Genomic DNA, 19,359 nt, shown 5'->3' on the forward strand with positions numbered 1-19,359 from the left:
AGGAAGACATTAGGCTGCAGTTAATTAGCCATATTTTCAGATACAATTCATGAGAGCATCAAACTTGTATAGTACCATATGAAAAGGAAGTTGATTCCAAGAATCCCAGCAGCATGAACAGCAGACTGAGAGTAAAACTGCATCAGTAAACCACTGATACATCTGTGTGACCACAAGGGGGTTTATTCAGTATACACAACATGACATGGAGAACACAACAAAAAACCCTGCAAGTCGAGCTTTAACAGTAGAGTACTCTGAAGACTGAACAAATGTTCAATGATCACATCAGGAAACCTTTTTTTTTTTAATGTTTTATTTGAATGACATCTTTGAATGCATATCATGAGTGGAAGAACTGGGCGGCCAATGACTGGGCAGGCTGATCATCCCAACTTCCTTCAAGCAACTCATGTCTAACTAGAAAAGAAAAAAAAGAAGAAAATAAAAAGATTATGTACAGAAAAAAGGCCATCATCACAACATGGACCTCTGGCACAGGCGATAGCAGTTGTTGCTCAAACCCTATTGCAAGCCTGTAAAAGGATGGCTTTTATTCTACAGCTGCATAGCTCGAACACCTGCAAGAAAGCCACAACCAAACAGCAGCAGCCAAACCACAAGTATTCTTCACCTCCCCTACTCCTGCGCTAACTCAAAACTGGCAAGAAGTGCCAAGCCTCTGCCTTGCCCTTTGCCCCGCGGCGCCGCACTTGCGCGAGCGGAATGCCTCGGGAAGGAGCTCCTGGAACTTCTCGAGGAATAGCGCCCATGTCTCCGATCCCATGTCGGCCAGCTTGACGAAGCTCGCACTCGTCGGAAGTTGCTCGTTTGCACTCCTCCAGTTGCCAACCTGGGAGCCACTGTGGTTGCTGTTGCCCTCGAAAATTTTCACAGGATCCATTATCTTTGGAGCAGCGGGGAGCTGACACTGGATTTTGTCGCCGAGACGCACTCCATTCAGTGAGGTTGATAGCTTGGAAATGTTAGGAAGCCACTTGTTGATAGCTTTAGGGTAACCTAACTTTTCTGCATTGCTTTCTTCCTCCTCAATGTCATCTTCCTCTTCTTCAATGGCTTCATCCAGTTTAGACAGTGGGTTTCTTGAGCTTCCCCCCTTAAGTTCAAAATGATAGGCTGGTTGTGCTTTCAGCATTTCATGATCATCTTCACAATCAAGTTCAAATTGAGTTGCATCCTCATCACCAGAATCAATTTCAGTGGAGCTCTCTTCACGTTCAATTGCCAGCCTCCTTGCTTCCATACAGACAACCTCTAACTCACTTGGCTGATCTTCCATCCCGGTAAATTCCCTGCTCATCATCTCACCAATCTCTGCAAGGCAAAGACCAAATGATGTGGCTTCTTTCAGAAATATGGTGGAGAGTATTAGCACTCTAAGGCATGCTTCACGGATCATAGGAAGCTCCATACGAAGCATGTCAGCATCTTTCATCGGATCAAGATTAGCTATGTACTCAAGTTCATCATCAGAGAATGGAATGGACGCCTGTGGCCAATGGATCCATTCAAAATAAGGATCCTCCAAGCACTCTGGGAGGCAGAGACCATGATCAATAGGGATCAGTTCAGTCTGATTCCCAAATTTTCCTGGTCCAGTAAGCTTCCTGACCAGAAGATTTCCAGCATGCCTATCGGTGTTGAAAATTCTAATGTCAAGAATACCAATCCTATGAACAGCAGAGACAGGAAAGCTTGAAGTCCCATGGTCACTGGCATCAAAATCATGAGGAATGAACTGCTGAAATGATGCAATCTTGCTTACAGCCCCTGGATAGTCCTTAGAAGCCTTCATGTTGGCTGAACTGACGCATTCATTCACATTAAATACAGGATGAGAGATCTTAACAAGAACCGTTGGGGGAACATTAGCAGAGTTATCATAATCCAGAAGGTAGGCAGCAACCTCTCTAAAACCAGTCTCACCAACTCGAACCGATCTTTTAAGGCCAGGCTGCCCAAGGGCTTTCCCTGTAAAACCTTTTGGATTGTTGGGTGCAAATGGCTCCTCGTCATTTGGCTTCACAATGGCAGCATTCTCACCTTTGCTGTTTCTGAAATAGTAGGCACCACCAAGCCCACTATTGACAGGTATTGGATCCACACAATTTCTTATAGCCCTAGCAACATCCTTCACAAGCTGCTTAGTCCGAGAACAACGGCTTGGGCATACTAACAACTCAATTGGACCACCCCTATCCCTTTGCTGCTGGATATCCTTGCCAGTAGGAGACAAGCATGGGGTGGAGGAACTTCGATGCATGAAAGTCTTGGTCAGAAGCAATGGAGAATCATTCCGGATAGTGCTGAGATCATTCTTAAGCACACGATCACCAAATGTCAGAGAACTCTCTTCTGTTGGAACATTCAGGGCAAGCTGCAGCTTTCTTTTGACTGTGTGTGCATTGTCACCTCGATCTAATTGAACAGCCAGTACACAGCCGGTGTCAGTTTGGACAAAAATACGCTTCCACCCACTAGCTCTGCCCTCACTTCTACTTTTCGAAGGGTACTCGCTGCTCAGAGCACGGTTCAAGGCTGAAACTGCCATCTGGGTCTGAACTGGGCTCTCCAAGTTGCGAGACATGGCTAACAATGACAAAGGAATGGAGGTCAATGCACTAGAGGCAGCTGCAACAATGAGGCCCTTCTTACGCCTCTCTTCGCTCCTGCGCCCGTCAAACTTGGCAGATGACGCGGTGCTAGGGTGCGAGAGAGATGTCACAGCAGCAATCATCAGGCGACAAAGGACATCTTGAACACTAGCTCGAGGGCACCAGAAAGCAACAACAAATCAGAGAGTTGAAGACTGCAGTAACCTCCCCTACAAAGGGGAGCTGCTACAAAACCCAACAAGCTCAATTTCAGTAGATAACCGGATCCTGCAAAAACAGACAGAACAAACGGAGGTTACCATGATGTTTTTATCAAGTCAGAAACCAGCTACATGCCTACATATAAGCATCAAAACATAGAAGTGCTTCTCCACATGACCTCAAACAACTCTTGCTTCCATCCTCAGTATAAAATATGAAATGCAAGATGAGGAAGTTTCCTCAAGATACCATCCACTTACAAAATTAAATAAATCCCAACACTTCACACGACTAAGTGAGCATTTATATTTCTTAAGAGAAAGTTTACCACACGTAAGGGGAGTGGAATACCACTTTCCATATGATTGTTGACTATTACTAGTAGGTAGCAGCAGTAGTATACTACTACTAGTGCAAGCTTTTTAAGGGTGCACACCGAAGCCATTATATGTTCGTTGAACTTGAACACACGGATGCATTCTTTCGCAGGCTTCATCATTCGGATTCATATGCTGTCCCCCATCCACTCTACCATCAGCATCAGCTGTCCTTGGGCTTACCCTGAATCTCGGGCAACTGATGAGATGAGATCTAGACATGTCTCCAAACATTCCATGTAGCAAACACCGATCCAGTCCGGTATAGCTCCACTGCAGCAGCTTGATTGCCTCCCGATTCAACCACCATATCATGCCTAACTCACGGCCATCTCACTCTCATCTCCTCACCACGGTTACTCTTCTCAAAGAAAAAGAAAAGCGTGTATCTTTTACTACAGAAATCTAGTACACCTTGAAATGAAACTACACTACAGTGGATTTGCAAGTACTACAGATTTTGCCTCACAGCAAGAAACAGATCAGCTGCGGAAGAAAAAGAAAAAGCAAAGTTTAATCCTACCCACCGACATTAATTTCACCCGGCTGATGAAAATCGTGCGTCCAGCTAATCCCAGAGAATCTTTAGCAGATGGAAATTAGTGCTTCAGAAACTACTACTAGATGCATTTCTTAGCAAGAAAGAACGAGTTTTTCTGACCAAAAATGCACAGCGTTTTGCTCAAACAACTAAAGATAACTTGGATTTGGGGGATAAAAAGAAAAATCGGAGAAGGCATAAACCCAAGCTTCATCAACGGAGATGCTGCTGAAGCGGAAACCAAAGCGAGAGGAGAGACCCACCCCCCGAGAAATCCGGAAGGGAGGGAGCTCGTGTTCCCACCTGATCCAATGCTGAGCGACGGGAATGGCGGCCCGCCGCCGGCGGGTCCGCAGATCTGGCGAGCGCGCCGCCGCCGCACCACACTTCCCTTCCCCCGCTCCGGCAGCAGGCAGCGAACGCCCCCGGCACGCTTCGCCGACGGCAGGCCGCCGCCGCCGCCGCCGCCCTCCGCCTAATCTAGCGAGCTCGCTCCCACCTCTCCGCCTCCTCCTCGCCGCTCGCCGCCGTCCTCTCGCGCTCCGGGTGGGTGCGTGCGTGCGTGCGTGAGCGAGAGCGAGCGTGCGCTGTGGGTGGTGGCTGTCTACTCAAGTAGAAGAAGAAGAAGAGAAGGTTGGGTTAACCTAAGGTGGAGAGTTTAACCATGGTTAAGTTAACTAGGGGGGGTGGTGCGTGGGGCGTGTGCTCTGGTCCCTGTAGTAGTTTGTTTTATAAACTTGTAATTATCTTGTTTATTGTAATTTATTCCAAAATATACTAACTTTAGGTAGGAGTATGTATATAGACAAATAGTTGTCCAGATACATAGCTAAAGGTTAGGATGGTGCGGGAGTACGTTTTACTTTTTGGTGTATATGGTTTTAAGGTGCATAATCTTTCCACGTCATATTTAGATGGTGTGTAGATAACTCTTAAAATAGGAATGGGGTGTGCTTCTCCTAGTTTGTTATAATTATCTTGTTTGTTGTACTTTTTTTTTCTAAAAGGTACTATCTTTAGTTATGCATCGAGACAAATACTCGTCCAAATACGTAGCTAAAGGTTACGATGGCCGAAATATATTTTACTTATTGGTGTATATGATTGTCATATGCATAATCTTTCCACGTCATATTTAGATGACATGTACAAAACTCTTATATAAGCGGGGTGTGCCTCCTTTAGTATGTTGTAATTATCTTCTTTTATTGTTGAGTATGTTTTAGCTCAAAGTGTTATAGATATTTATCATATGTATAATATTTTTATATCATATTTCGATGACGTGCAGACAACTCATACAATAGAATTGGAGTGTGCTCCCTCTTGTTTATTGTAATTATCTTCTCTGTTCTCTGTTGTTGAGTTTTTTCAGGTATTTCTAAGATAAGGAGGGTACATTTTAGTTCCAGAAAAATCGGTAACAAAAATTGTGCCCTTTTAAGTTATAGAAGATAGATTATCCATGTTTTAAGATGTCTCGTTTTCAAAAATTGCGGCCATAAAGATGTAACTTAGTTAGACTAATTTTATGTGTGGACTAATTAAAGTAAATTCTTATATGTATTTCTAGTATCCGATAAAGAGTAACCATTGAATGAATAACAACACTTACTATCAGCAAGAGCTGCAAGCATGTCATATTTCTCATATGGTTTTCTTTATTTTCTATTAATGTACGTATTACTCATCCAACGAGTGTTCTAATGCTCCCCCGTTTCATACATTAGTATGCTTACTATCGTTTTCTTTACCTCCACACTGCTTCCTATGGTCTCAGCACATGCTAGGGTCAGCCAAGACTATGTTATGATGAATCTAAGATAAAATCTATATAAAACTTATCAATGTATAGAGGGGGCGACTTCGTATAGGCATTATTCATCTTTCCTCATTTTAATAAATATAGTTGTCACCTTTTGAATTTTCTATAGTTTAAAAACATGTCCAACTATACACAATACGTCGTTGCGAAAGATGTTAGTTTACCTTAGAAAGTAGTAAGAGGAATTTTACTTTTACAAATATAGACTCTACCTTTAGTAAAGATTGTTTAAACACTAATTTCCTAGGATAATTAAACTAGAAAATCATACAATCTTACTTTCTCAATCTCTTTAACAAAGTCTAGTGAATGTATCCCTTTTTCCTTTTTTAGCTTCATCATCAACCCGCACACACGAAAAAAACACAATCGATCGTGCATTGCATATTGCACAAGCTAGTGACATGAAACCAATCTTAGGTTGTCTCCATTTTATCATCATCATAATCCTTTTTAGTGACCCTCTCTAACTTTTTAAACCTCACACTTCATGTAAATTCAAGGCTACGAACTTGAAGATGAATAACCAGCCATATGACACCAAGGCCAGGAGCTAGCTAGCAGAAAGGAAGTTTCGGCTAAACGCCGCTCTCCCAATCGTTGGCTTATTGCGTGCAAGAATCCATAGGTGGATCCATCCATCGATGCGTGCCATGTGTGTGTGGTCATAGCGGTGACAGCCAACGGCATGCAGAGATGCAGGCGACGAGGTCCCTCTATGCTTTGGCACTTTGGGCCCCTGGCTTTGGTTAGCTTGTTGTTGTTCAGTGCTAGCTGCTGCTGCTGTTGCCGTTTGCCCAAACCGGGCTCCGGGCACACAGGAACGTGCCAACGGTGGCGTCTCGATGCATGTAGATGGGAACATGGCGCAGTCCATCCAACCCATGCCTTGGCTCATTCCCAAGAGATAAGGCTCATGACAGGGGTTAACGTTTTTTCCTCTCTTTTGTGACTGCTAGCTATAGCCTATAGTATAGAGGTTTACTCTATAGAGTATAGATGTGCATGCAATGTTCTTGGCATTGGCTTAGATTGATGTTTTGTTACTAATGATAACTTTCTGTTTCATTTTACTTTTGTTTCCTTGTTTGGCATGGAGAGCTCTAGCCTAGCTATGTTTAGATATACTCCCTCCATCCCTAAATGTTTGACGCCGTTAACTTTTTTTAAACATGTTTGACCGTTCGTCTTATTCAAAAAATTTAAGTAATTATTAATTGTTTTCCTATCATTTGATTTATTGTTAAATATACTTTTATGTATACATATAGTTTTACATATTTCACAAAAGTTTTTGAATAAGATGAACGGTCAAACATATTTAAAAAAGTCAACCGCGTCAAACATTTAGGGAATGAGAGAGTATACTTGCTCAAAGAGAGAATGAAAATATGTGTGGTGCTTGAGACCATATGTTTGCGTGGCACGTCTCCGATATTTATGGAGAAAACGTGTGTAGTTTCTCTTGTGCTTCTAGGTATATTAATTCTTATTAATCTATCTACGGCTAACAAGTTGTGAAAAAATAGACTACGTAAAAATTTTATAAATATAACGTTTATATATGTATTATTAGTGACTTAAATGTTAATTTTAAAATATGAACTAGTTAGTTAAAGATCAAAATCAACTCTAAAATTAAATATAAAATTTATTTTCTTTTTGTTGCGGCTCATAAGTCAACAAGCAAACGAGCTAACGATGAAGCTGATTGCTTTATCATGTATATGGAGTATGTACATGCTTACTAGTTATATGGAGTATGTACATGCTTAGTACTAGGTACTATATGGGTACATGATTGCAGTGAAGATATGATAGATATGTCTGGTTTTTTCTACTTGCTCATATGCACTACAATAATTGATTTGGCTTTAAGATGAATTAGTTCGTGTCAAAAGTGTAATTTTTAGGTTGAGTGTTATGAGTTAACCTACAATGCAAAACATTTGTTGGATTGAGTTTGTAATGAGTTAAATGACGATAAATACCTAACTTCCATTATAAATCTTTCTCCTATGTAGTTGTCATACTCTAATTTTGAATGCCACTGCCGCCTACTATGGTTCTATTTGATTTCCGCTATATATTTTTTCATGATCTTTTGTGTTCGGATATTAATGGACGTGCGTTGTTTATAACACTTTAAAAGAATATTCTGTATACATATGTATATTTGGTTGGATTTTTTTCGATTACATAGCAGACACATACCACTATATATTTAACATCACACCCACACCTCCATGAATATATCCCTAACACATGTTCTAAGAAACGGAAACCAAGCGGCACATCACTGATCTCACTAAATTCCTATTGAAGTTCATTTGTATGTGCGTAATATTCATTCCTAATCTTACTATGTGCGCAATATTTATTCCTGATCTCCCTATATATATGCATACTATCTGTCTCTGATCTTACTAAATTTCTGTTAAAAGTCTACCTACATATACATAATATTTGTGGACATAAGGATTAACCCTAGATGGTGGAGTCCTAAACCACCATACCATTGATTTTTTTTTCATTTTCTAGCTTTCAATTCTCTATGTTGCATTTACTTATTTTATTTGATTTTCTGGCCAAGATCTAAACACCTGGTCCAAAATAGAAAAGATTATCGCGCCTGCGTGGTGTCAGTGATGGTAAGGGTCGGTAGACCCACGATTTGAGAGCATCGGGATGGGAATCCCAACACAGAAGCGTGGATCCCACTTGGAATGGACCCTGCTGCCCCCCTGCATTCCTGCCCTGCCCTGCCCTGCCCTGCCCAGCCATCGCACTTTTCACCTTTTCTTTTGCTCTTTTCCGTTTCTGCAAAAGGACCCATCAAACAAACCACTATCTTAATACTCCCTCCGTATTTTAATATATAACGCCGTTAACTTTTCGATCAACGTTTGACGATTCGTTTTATTCAAATTTTTTCACAATCAAGTCGATCAACGTATACCGATCAAATGCAGAGATGAAAGAATCCTTCACGCAGGTCACAATTATCTTCCCACCTTTTCTACCTACGTTCCGCAGAGTGTTGACTCCTAAATTTAATTTTATGACCAGTGTTTGTAGTGAAGTTATAGAACATTCTAAATTCAGCTTTACTGGTTTTTTATGAAGCTAAAATTATTTGACTGACGCTCCCAAGCAAGTCCTAAGTATCATAATTTACATACGTGTAACTCTAAACTTCAAATTATTTACATTTAGCTGAAAAATATTTTTAACTGTTTTAATAGTATGACTTTTTTAGAGAGTAGCTATAAAACATTCGATAATTTTATTTAAAAAATATCAAACATAGCTATAGTATAATTGAGATGTAATTATATTATAACTAATGTGTAACTTATATATTTTTTATACAAAACCTGTATTTGGTTAGATGGCTAGCACCTCAAGCTAATAACGTGCAGGTCTTCTACATAGGTTATCTGATTTTTATTTTTTTATTTGGACAAATCTTAAAGCTATCAAATGATTATAAATTTGAAAGTGTTGGGAAGAAAAACTTTCGATTCTAGCCGTTCCGTTTGTTAATTAGATTTTTCCCTTTTTTTTCTACGATGAATTTAAAGATGAGAATTTAAACATTAGTATATGATCATAAAAGCATATGTGGTTAGAATTTTCGAGGACATTTGTTAGACATTTGTTAATTCATATGTACATTAAGTAGTTGAAACTTGTGTGCCTGTGATGCATTCTCATCAAAGAACCATTAATATTAGCTAGATATTCGTGTCTAAAAGTGAAATTCTTATAAGACGGAGGTAGGGATTAACCTTGTCATAACTAAGCTTAGATAAATTGTAGTATGGTGACACGAGTGTAGGTAAAAAATAGTTGGTCACAAGTGTAATATGGTTAATTACAAATTTAAGAGTATGATATGTAGATCCCAGAAGTAAAAAAGTGTGGTATAACACAGTTGTGACAGTGAAACAAAATATGCCTAAAAAATTATGACATGACTAAAGTATAACATGGTAAAATGAGGCAACTAACTAAATACCTCTTAAGACCCTGTTCGTTCTCTCTAGTTAGATGGATATTTTCAGCCCAAGCGAAACGGGAAAACTCATTAGCACGTGATTAATTAAGTATTAACTATAATAAAATTGAAAATAATTTATTTGATCTTTTTAAACAATTTATACGGAAAGACTTTTTTTGCCAAAAACACATCATCTAACAGTTTGAAAAGCGAGCTAACAGAAAACGAGAAAGTTGAAGTTTAGAGTTGAGAAAAAAAAACTGAGCCTAATGGCATGTACAATGGAGGTCACTACTATCAGTGGTCTCAAGTTATCACATAGGCTATAGTCGCTAATAGATCACGCCACCCTTCAATGGAGACTACTGCTAAATATATTTTTACAGTTCAGCCCCTAGATTTTTAGTTATCAGCTTTCATTAAAATTTTCTATTATCACATCTGTAAAACTTTTATATTTTGGACCGTATAACAACAAAAAGAACACATATATACTCTAACCTCCTAACAGTCCCACAGTCAACCTCTCACATTCATTTTCCATCCCCACCCCCTTCCCACCACCATCGCTCTTCTTGCCTCTTCCCCTTCTCCTTCGCCGGCGGAGGCGCTCCCCTTCTCCTTTTCCGCCGGCGTGCCCCTCTTCCCCTTCTCCGACTCTCCCTCCTCACTGCCCGCTCGAGCTCGCCGTCGCCTCCCCTTCTTCCATCGCTATTGTTGACGAGGCATGGCCCGCCTAGCTCGTGGTAGTGAAAAGATCTCCGGCGTCGAGCTCCCTGTGGCAAAGGGCGACAAGATCGGCGGCGCTTGAGCTCAAGCTCTCCGGCGATAAGAGAGGGCACTCTGGCGCGGATCTAGCGTCATGCTCGCAGGATCTGGCTGAGCCGCCGCTGTCGTCAGCGTCTTCTCGGAGGTGGCGTCGATATGTTCAAAGCAGCCGCCGTCAGCGTAGATCGAGCCGGCTTTCCCCATAGCCGCCACCGTCGAGCTCCCTCTCCTCCCTCCCCTAGCGGCACGGGCCACGACGAAGCATAGGCTCGCGGCGAAGACCTCCAGCTCGCCGTCTCATCAGCGGCCTCCAGTTCCCTCTTTTTCTCCTGCAACTTATCAGACCACACAAATCGTCTTCTCTCCTAGGACCACAGTTCAATCACCGTTTCCTCTGCAGGCTCCTCTGCAACCCCTGCAAGACCACTCCAAACCTCCAGCATGGCATCTGAACCTAGTTGAAACTTGCGACCGCAGGTCTGAGTCACCATATTTTACATGGCCTAAGGTATCTCAACGAAGTCGATAAACACGTGTGGCAGTGGCCTACGTACCGATCAAATGCAGTAGAGAGAATCCTGCACGCATGCAGGTAGATCGCTGCATTTTGTTCGAATGCAAAGTATATAGTATTTTGTTGCATTTCTTTATGTCCCTTTTTCTACCTACCTATAACAAAAAGCACACCACTTCCAGTGCAGCTGCCAGCCCGGCTGAGATGCCTGCAACAACTTGGAGCAGTCTCCCGCCCGTCCGGCGGCGGATGCACCCGGTTTTTGGGCAGCACGCGTCACGCGAATCCGGGACCTGATCGGCGTCGCAATCGAGCCTGGAATATGTGCACAACTCGACGAACGGTCGATGGATCGACTGGGCGACTGGGCAGGAAGCACGCAAAGCCGCACGCGCGGAGAAAGCAACGTGGTGTGGCACGCGCCGGCCGGGCCGGCCGCCGGAGTGAGTAGCACTACTACAAAACCCCTGTGGCACTATCATCCTGTTCGATTCTACATACACAGAACGAGATAAATCATTAGCACATGATTAATTAAATTTTAATTATTAAAATCTTAAAAACTAGATTTTATTTGATTTTTTAAGCAAATTCTATATAGAAAGTTTTCAGATAAACATATCGATATCGTTTAGCAGTTTGAAAAGCGAAACCTAGAAAAAATATGTATTTTGTTGGAGTTTAGAATGAGACCTACAATTCACATCCTCTGAAGTATAGTATGGTACATGTATTACTGTTTATTGTATGTGAGCTTGAGCCTGAGAATTGGTAGGGTCTAATCAATGAGTAATACTACTATGGTTGTGTTTAGTTTCACGTTAAAATTGAAAGTTTTTAAAGAAATTGGAATGATGCGATGGAAAAGTTGAAAGTTTGTGTGTGTAGAAAAATTCGATGTGACGGAAAAGTTAAAAGTTTGAAGAAAAAAGTTGAAATCTAAACATGGCCTAAATGTGCAGTACTCGTATGTGCAGTACTCCTAGCTAGCTGCGGTGACGGAGTAGTTCGACGTTCGCTGCTCGTGCTGAGTACCCGTGGTAATTTGGAAGGAAGGAGCACAGAATTTTCCAGGTCGGATTGAGAACGATAGATTGATCGATTCGGATGGAATTTAATTACACTTCGCTGTCGTGATGATGAGTATGGCAATTATGTCGAATGACACCGTCGATCGCTGTGGTTTACCATGCATTCGATCGTCATCCTTGCGGTTGTCTAACATGTCATTTGGATCGATCAGGAGGATGGCCCATAGGTACGAGGAATTATCTTTCTTAAGTAAATTATATTGGTGATACGTAAACTTGTTAGGTGGGTGTAATTTTGTACATAAACTTAGAAAATATTTATTTTGGTGCTAAGTCTTATCTAATTAATTCGTATGAACCAGATCAAAATAATTTGGCAAGGTTAATTTTTGTCAAGCTGATGTTGATTAGAATGTAACGTGCATACGTGCAGTGAGTTTGCATAAAACAAATTTATAAATTTGATCTCTATTTTATCGTTCATCATCGAAATAATGAATTTCATATATTCTAGCTCTTATATGATTGCCCAGTTCTTCATATTTTTCTCTACAATCACTACGTTACATTCTATCTTTTTGTTGAACAAATATACGTCTAAATATCAACCTTCTCATATTATATGTTTATGTGGTATTCTAATCAGTACCTAAATCTACAAGATTATTAACCATCTGGTATCCTTTCGGCCTTAGTTTGTATGTATCAAACAACTTCATACATCAAAATAAGTATATCTAACAAATTCAAGTGTCGTCGATACAATTTACTCAATTTTCCTTTTACCGAGTTCGTGGATATAAACAAGACACCTTTGTTATCCATTCATGTGTTCGTAAGAGCCGTTCTAGACTCAAATAGTACGCACGGAAAACGGAGCGGTTCATTAGCATATGATTAATTAAGTATTTACTATTTTTTTTTTCAAAAATGGTTCAATATGATCTTATTAAGCAACTTTCGTATAGAAACTTTTTGCAAAAAACTTTGTGTTTAGTAGTTTGAAAAGCGTGCGCGTGGAAAACGAGAGAGGTGTGTTGGGAACTTACTCTTGCAAACACACAACTTCTTGTTTTCCACGTGCACGCTTTTCAAACTACTAAACGATGTGTTTTTTTAAAAATTTTCTATACAAAAGTTGCTTAATAAAATCATATTGATCCATTTTTTTTTAAAAATAGCTAATACTTAATTAATCGCGTGCTAATGAACTACTCTGAGTTTCCGTCCGCACTGTGCAGCTTTCCATCCTCCTCTAGCGAACACAAACTTAGCCTTAGTCTAGACTCTTAGAATGGAATCAGATCTGATTACTACTACTCCTTCCGACCACAAAAACATACTACTACCTCCATGTGAATTCAATTAGGCTGTAATATGAAAAATATTCGTGAAAAAACTGAATATGGACTGTTGATCAAACTATTACAAAACAACATATTTAAAATTTTGTATCACAAAACTATAAATTTAACACCAAATATATCATAAAATTATAGGTTCCAAGCTAAGTATCATAAAATTGCAGATTAAATAGTAAAGATATTACAAAGGTACATATTTTAGAGTAAAATCCCTAGCACGAATGTTATGTTATATGTAATTTTATGATAAATTTAGTGTTGCATCTGTTTAGTGAAATATTATCTAGGTTCTGTGATAGTTCACGCCAATAATATATCTTTAGTTTTGTGAAATTTACTCATAGAAATATATTCCTAGTATTTCATAAACAACCACTTTTGCATTAAAATAGTTTTCTTTTTCAAATGGAGCAGGCAACAAAAATATGTTGGTAAAGTATCGGTGCATGAATTTCGGACCAAATGGAGCACTAACTTAAAGAATTATATGAGCGTTACAGATATGTTTGTCGTCAATCTCCGGCCAAATATCAGCGTTACAGATATTTCAATCTCCAATCTTTATTTCCATTCTGAGTTCATCACTCGTGCCCACAGAAACACACTCCCATAAATTAACCTGTTGTTTGTTTGTTTGATATATGGAGTATATCCGTTTTGCAACGGTGATGACGAGGTAGGTGAAGTCGTTGATCCCGTACGTCGTGGCAATCCAAGCCAAGCTGATGATATTCAACTTCATTTCTGTGGGTGTTGGGGGTGGAAATCCTGGGGGCTTCGCCGACAAGGACACGCCTGATTTAGGAAACATCGCCGTCACTTGGCAGGCTGGCACCGGAGCAATGCAAACTCAGTAGGATTCTGGATTTTCTGTTCTTTTTAATTTAATCCTTTTAAAAAACTTATTCTACAAATACACCCCCTGAAAGCTTATTTTAGAAATGATTCTTTTCACGGCGTCAACATCATTAGCGCCATGGTCGATATCAATATAGTTGACAACGAGAACCAATTTATAAAAAAAGACCTATCTATAATAAAAATATTTTCAAATAGGTCCTTGATGCTGTCAATGAGGACCTATTTATAAATAATTTTTATTACAAGTAGATTTTTTTAGAAAAAAAATACAAATTGATCCTCAGTGCCAATTATATTAGTGACTTAAGGGCTGTTTGGTCGCTAGCCAAAATTTGCCTCAATTCACCATAAGTATGGCAAGTAGGTTTGACCAAGTTAGTATATTGTTTGGATCTAGCCACAAGTTAGTCATGTCAAACTTTCCTTTAACTTGACCACACATTTCATAGATACAATAATGTGTGGTAAATAGGCTAAGATGTGGCTTCATTTTTCTTGGCCACAACTTTAGCAACTTAGCCACGAATGTTTGGCTGGCTTAGGTAGTGTTAGACAACCAATCAAACAGCCCCTTAGCTTCTATCGGAGGGTTATGGGGACGGCATCAATGTCATTGACACCGTCATATTGGACCATGAACGTTGGCGTCACGAAAAAGATTATTTCTCGAATAAGTTAATTTTGAAGTTTTATTTGTGAATAAGTTTTTTTTTAAAAAAGATCAAAATATGAAAAATCCAGGAGCAGTATTTATTAGCTAGGCTAGCCAGCCGCAAATGGTTGCGACTGTGCTGTCGCGGAGGGTGAGCCGGCGCCGCCACTATACTAGACACAGGTGGGTTAAGCGGGTGGCGGGGTTATCCGCTCCACGTCAGCGTGGAAAAGCGCAGCGAGAGAGGAAAAAAGTGCAGGAGGAGAAAAAGGGGAGGCAACTGGAGCCGGTCGTTGTTTTGGCTGGCGGGCGTGTCACAGACTCACAGTTGCACACTGGGGACGAGATGAGATGAGCAGTGAAAAGTGCAGGATATGAAACGCGGCGGCATATGTCCTGTCTGCCTGCAGCGTCTCTCTCCCTGAGACTGAGAGAGATGTTTCGCATCTTGTTCGGCTCCATCGTTCGTGTCAGTTCAATCGACCAGTTTGGTCCCTCCTATACCTTCCCGTGCAAAATTGCCCCCCTCAAAAAGACTGGATTTTTCATAATTTGGTCCTTTTAAAAAGCTTATTTCGCAAATAAACCCCTAAAAAATTTTATCCTAAAAATGATTCTTTTTGGGGCGCCAGAGTCAATGGCGCCGTCCTCCTACTAACGTGGCGGGGCGGTGCTGAGGTGGCAGGGGAGCGCGCCAGTGTAGCTGGCGCCCCCCCCAACACACAATTTTTTATTTTTATTTTATTTTTTGATATTTTTTTCACGCTTAGGAGCACACAAGAATCAATCATAGAAAAAATAAATTCAAATGAAAGAAATATGTGGCCTGTGGAATTTTCTAAAACTCTACCGAAAAGCTTCTCACCTCGAAAACACAATCTTGCAAGCGGAATTTGGAGGTTTTAATTTCGCCGAACCCGGTAGAGTAGGGGAGAATCGGATGTAACTTTTTTCTGTAGATGTTCGTGGATATATTATTTGCCTGATTCCAAGTTCGTATGAGAAAGTTACGCCTATTTTAAGAAATGACATCCGAATGACGCCTATTTTCGATAGAGATTTAGAAAATTCTACAAGTCACATATTTCGTTCATTTGAGTTTATTTTTTCCATGTTTCCTTCTTATGTTCTCATAAGTGTGAGGGAAGGGGAGGGAGCCGAAGGAAGAGGGAGGGGCCGCGCGCGGTGTGCTTCCTCCGCCTCCGCCCCTCCCATCCACCGGATCTGGGATGGGAGGGAAGGAAGAGGAGGGAACCGGAGGGAGAGGGAGGGGCCTCCTCCACTGATAGTGTGTGTGTCGCCTCCTCCGCGCCCGCCTCCTCCTCCGCTTGGTTGTGGCCGCACTGGTGTCCAATAGAGGGAGAGGAAAAAAAGAGGGAGAGGGAAAGAAGTGGAGGAAAAAGTGAGGGAGAGGGAGAGGCACGAGCTGTGGAAATCGAATTTTAAAGTATTCTCACATTTTGCAGGCGGACCACTTAAGGTTCCATCTGCTAAAATTATGTTTTTCTAGGCGGATCTCTTAAGGAGTCTGCCTATAAAAATAAAGGTATTTTTCCAGGCGGATCACTTAAGGGGTCCGCCTGAAAAAATTGATTTTCGCAGGCGAACGACGAAAATCATCTCCGGTTGTCATTTTCGTTGGCGGCCGTTTGGCTCCGGGGGGCCTACCCGCTTGGAAATAAAAGACCCACATCTGGAAAAATGGTTTTTCTTATAGTGTTTGATCACTAGTATGTGAAAACTAAAGAATGTTGATTAACAAAGTAAAATACTAGAGTAAATTTGGTAAAATTATGCTTCTGAGTTATGATATTTCAAAAAGGAAAATATCAAATAAATCCGTTGCTATGAAGAAATTATACACACCGCTCTAGAAACCACCGCCACCACTCCTCGCCACCCCATCACCAGCGTCGCTCCCAAGGGCACGGGTGGATTCGCACCCCCTGAGGCCTCCATCGTCATCATTGTCACTGTAGCTGCATAGTAGTTGTCGTTATCCCTTCCCACCACTTTGCCGATGGAGGTGGATCTGCCTCTCCCAAGGATGGCACAGGTGGATCTGCGCCCCCTGAGGCCTCCATTGTCATCATGGTCGTTGTAGCTGTGTAGTAGTTGTCTCTGTTCCTTCCCACCACTTCGCTGGTGGATGCAGATCCGCCCCTCCCAAGGACGGCACGGGTGGATCCGCGCCTCCTGAGGCCTTCATCATCAACATGTTTGTTGTAGCTGCATAGTAGTTGTCGCTATCCCTTCCTACCACTTCACCGGTGGAGGTGGATTCGCCCCTCTCGAGGGCGGCACCACCAGATCCATCGTCCTTGAGGCTGTCACCCTAGTCGCCGTCGCCTCTCCCCGTCATTCTCGAGGCAGCGGCAGCTGCAGCTCCCATTGGCGCACTCCTATCGCTGACAAAGAGGAGAAGAGTCGAACAGGGTAGGGAGAGGAGAGGGCAACGGAGAAGACTGATATGGGGAGGAGTAGGGAGGAGAGGAGACGAACGGAGGAGGAAAACTTAAAGGATAGATGAACTGGCTGGGTGTGAAAACTCACAGGCGCCCTATTAAGAGATCTGCTTGTGAAAATGGATTTTCGCATACGGGTTTATAGAGGGTGTATTTCAAATCTTTTTACATATGTGTTTGTTTGGAAAGATCATGTTTTTAAGTAGTGTACTCCCTCCGGTTCTATAATAATTGACGTTTTGTACAAGGTTGAGGTCAAACTTTTATAACTTTGACCATTAATAACTTCAAAAGTATTTAGTTTAAAGAAACTAGAACAACATATATAGATTTGTCTTTCAAAACACTATAATAAAAGTTAACATGCATTTATTTATTGTGTATATTATAATAGAAAAATAAGGTCAAAGGTATATTTTGTAGACCGTATCATTGTCCAAAACGTCAATTAAAATGAAACTGGAGGGAGTAAAAGAATGCATATAAAAGTGAAGCTTTGTGAACAATTTTCAATTGAGCTGTTTAAACTATACGAGAATATGATGATTTTATAGGATTCAAATTGCAAACTGGTTACACGTAGTTTATTATCCTTAAATCTAGTTTTTTGTGATGGTTCATTACTACGAATTTAATTAATTGACATTTAATTTTATTTTCTATCAAGATATGAGTACTTTTGTGAATTTAATTACTCTCAAATATGTCATGTAATTTGTAATGTAAATATTGTCTTAACATATACTCCCTCAGATGTAAAACGTATTTGATATTTGACTTTCTTCTGGTCGTTAACATGCGACCTCAACCATAATATTTTTTATTAAAATAAATTTACAAAATTATCTAATAATTTTACGAGATGAAAATACTTTTAAAGGTAAATCTAACACATACCACTTTTTTATATTTTTCAAACTAAGTAATTTAAAAATCATTAAAACTTAAAGTTTTCAAGTTTAACCTGATCTTATCTAAAATGTCAAACATTTATGATCAATTATGATAAAAGGAAATATGGTTTTAACTTTTTTGGCCAAGAGTACTATTATACTACCCCTAAATATAAGAGATTTTGGTTGGATATGACACATACTGTTACAATGAATCTGAACAAGCATTCTATCCAGATTCGTTATACTTAGAATGTGTCATATCCAACCAAAATCCCTCATATTTAGAGACAGGGGAGTAGATTTGCAGACAGTGAACGGTATATAACGACTTGAATTGATGGAGAAGGGAAGTCGTAGTAGTAGGATATATACAGAAGATTCTGATTCTGTAGCTAGCATACATAATTTAACATAAAATTAAAGTAATCTGATCGAGCTATTGGACAGTACTGTAACCGAAAGCGACACAAGATACTGAAACTACGAGTTTGTCAACTACTGCTTAACAAGAATCTCCAAATTAAGTATGGATATACTAGCGGAAGCTAGCAACGAAGCTACGTGCAAGAAATAATCTAGTTTATGTCTCGTTACTTTAATTTATATCTGGTTAATTTAAATAATTAGAACCCCGCTGCGTTTGGACGATACACGTAATGGTGGTGGCACTACAGGGCAAAAGCAATATGGACGAGCGGAGAGCTTGTCGCATCATTTGAATACCATAATTTCACATGGCAGTACAGGGCAAAGGCAATATGAGATACCCCATAGTACAGATTGCGACGTGCAGATAAAGTGAGAAATGTTCAAATTACGTAAATAAAATACAGTGTCGCATGCAGAGACTAGCTACTTCCTCCGATACATAATAAGTTAATTTGATATAGGATATGATATATTTTAGTATTATGAATCTGAACATGCATCTGACTAGATTCGTAATAATAATATAGAGAGAATCCCTTGTATGCCACTCTAAATTAACCGGTTTTTTATATGCCACTATAAATTGGCTCATCTCTTCTATGCGATAACTGACGTTAACCGACGTGGCGCGGCGGCCTGCGAGCGGCGGAGACCGCCGCCGCTCGCCCGTTCTCCTGCTCGAACGCCTGGTCGCCGTCGGTCGCTTGCAGGCCGCCGCGCCACGCCCGCGCATCCGCCGCTCGTTGCCGTCTCCGCCCGCCGCGGGAGAGAGAGGGAGCGGCGAGGAGGGAGAGGA

General features: G+C 40.7%; 1 protein-coding gene across 1 annotated transcript; it reads right to left on the minus strand.

Moving 5' to 3' along the window:
• Positions 1 to 265: 265 nt before the first annotated feature.
• LOC127776165 (phosphatidylinositol 4-kinase gamma 5-like) lies at positions 266 to 4,352 on the minus strand. Its single transcript, XM_052302509.1, has 2 exons — positions 4,059 to 4,352; positions 266 to 2,903 (listed from the first exon to the last, which is right to left on the minus strand). The coding sequence occupies exon 2, from the start codon at positions 2,756 to 2,758 to the stop codon at positions 656 to 658; it is 2,103 nt and encodes a 700-aa protein (XP_052158469.1). The 5' UTR covers positions 2,759 to 2,903; positions 4,059 to 4,352; the 3' UTR covers positions 266 to 655.
• Positions 4,353 to 19,359: the final 15,007 nt, after the last annotated feature.

Source organism: Oryza glaberrima, chromosome 6 (genome assembly GCF_000147395.1).
Source record: "Oryza glaberrima chromosome 6, OglaRS2, whole genome shotgun sequence".
NCBI lineage: Eukaryota > Viridiplantae > Streptophyta > Magnoliopsida > Poales > Poaceae > Oryza > Oryza glaberrima.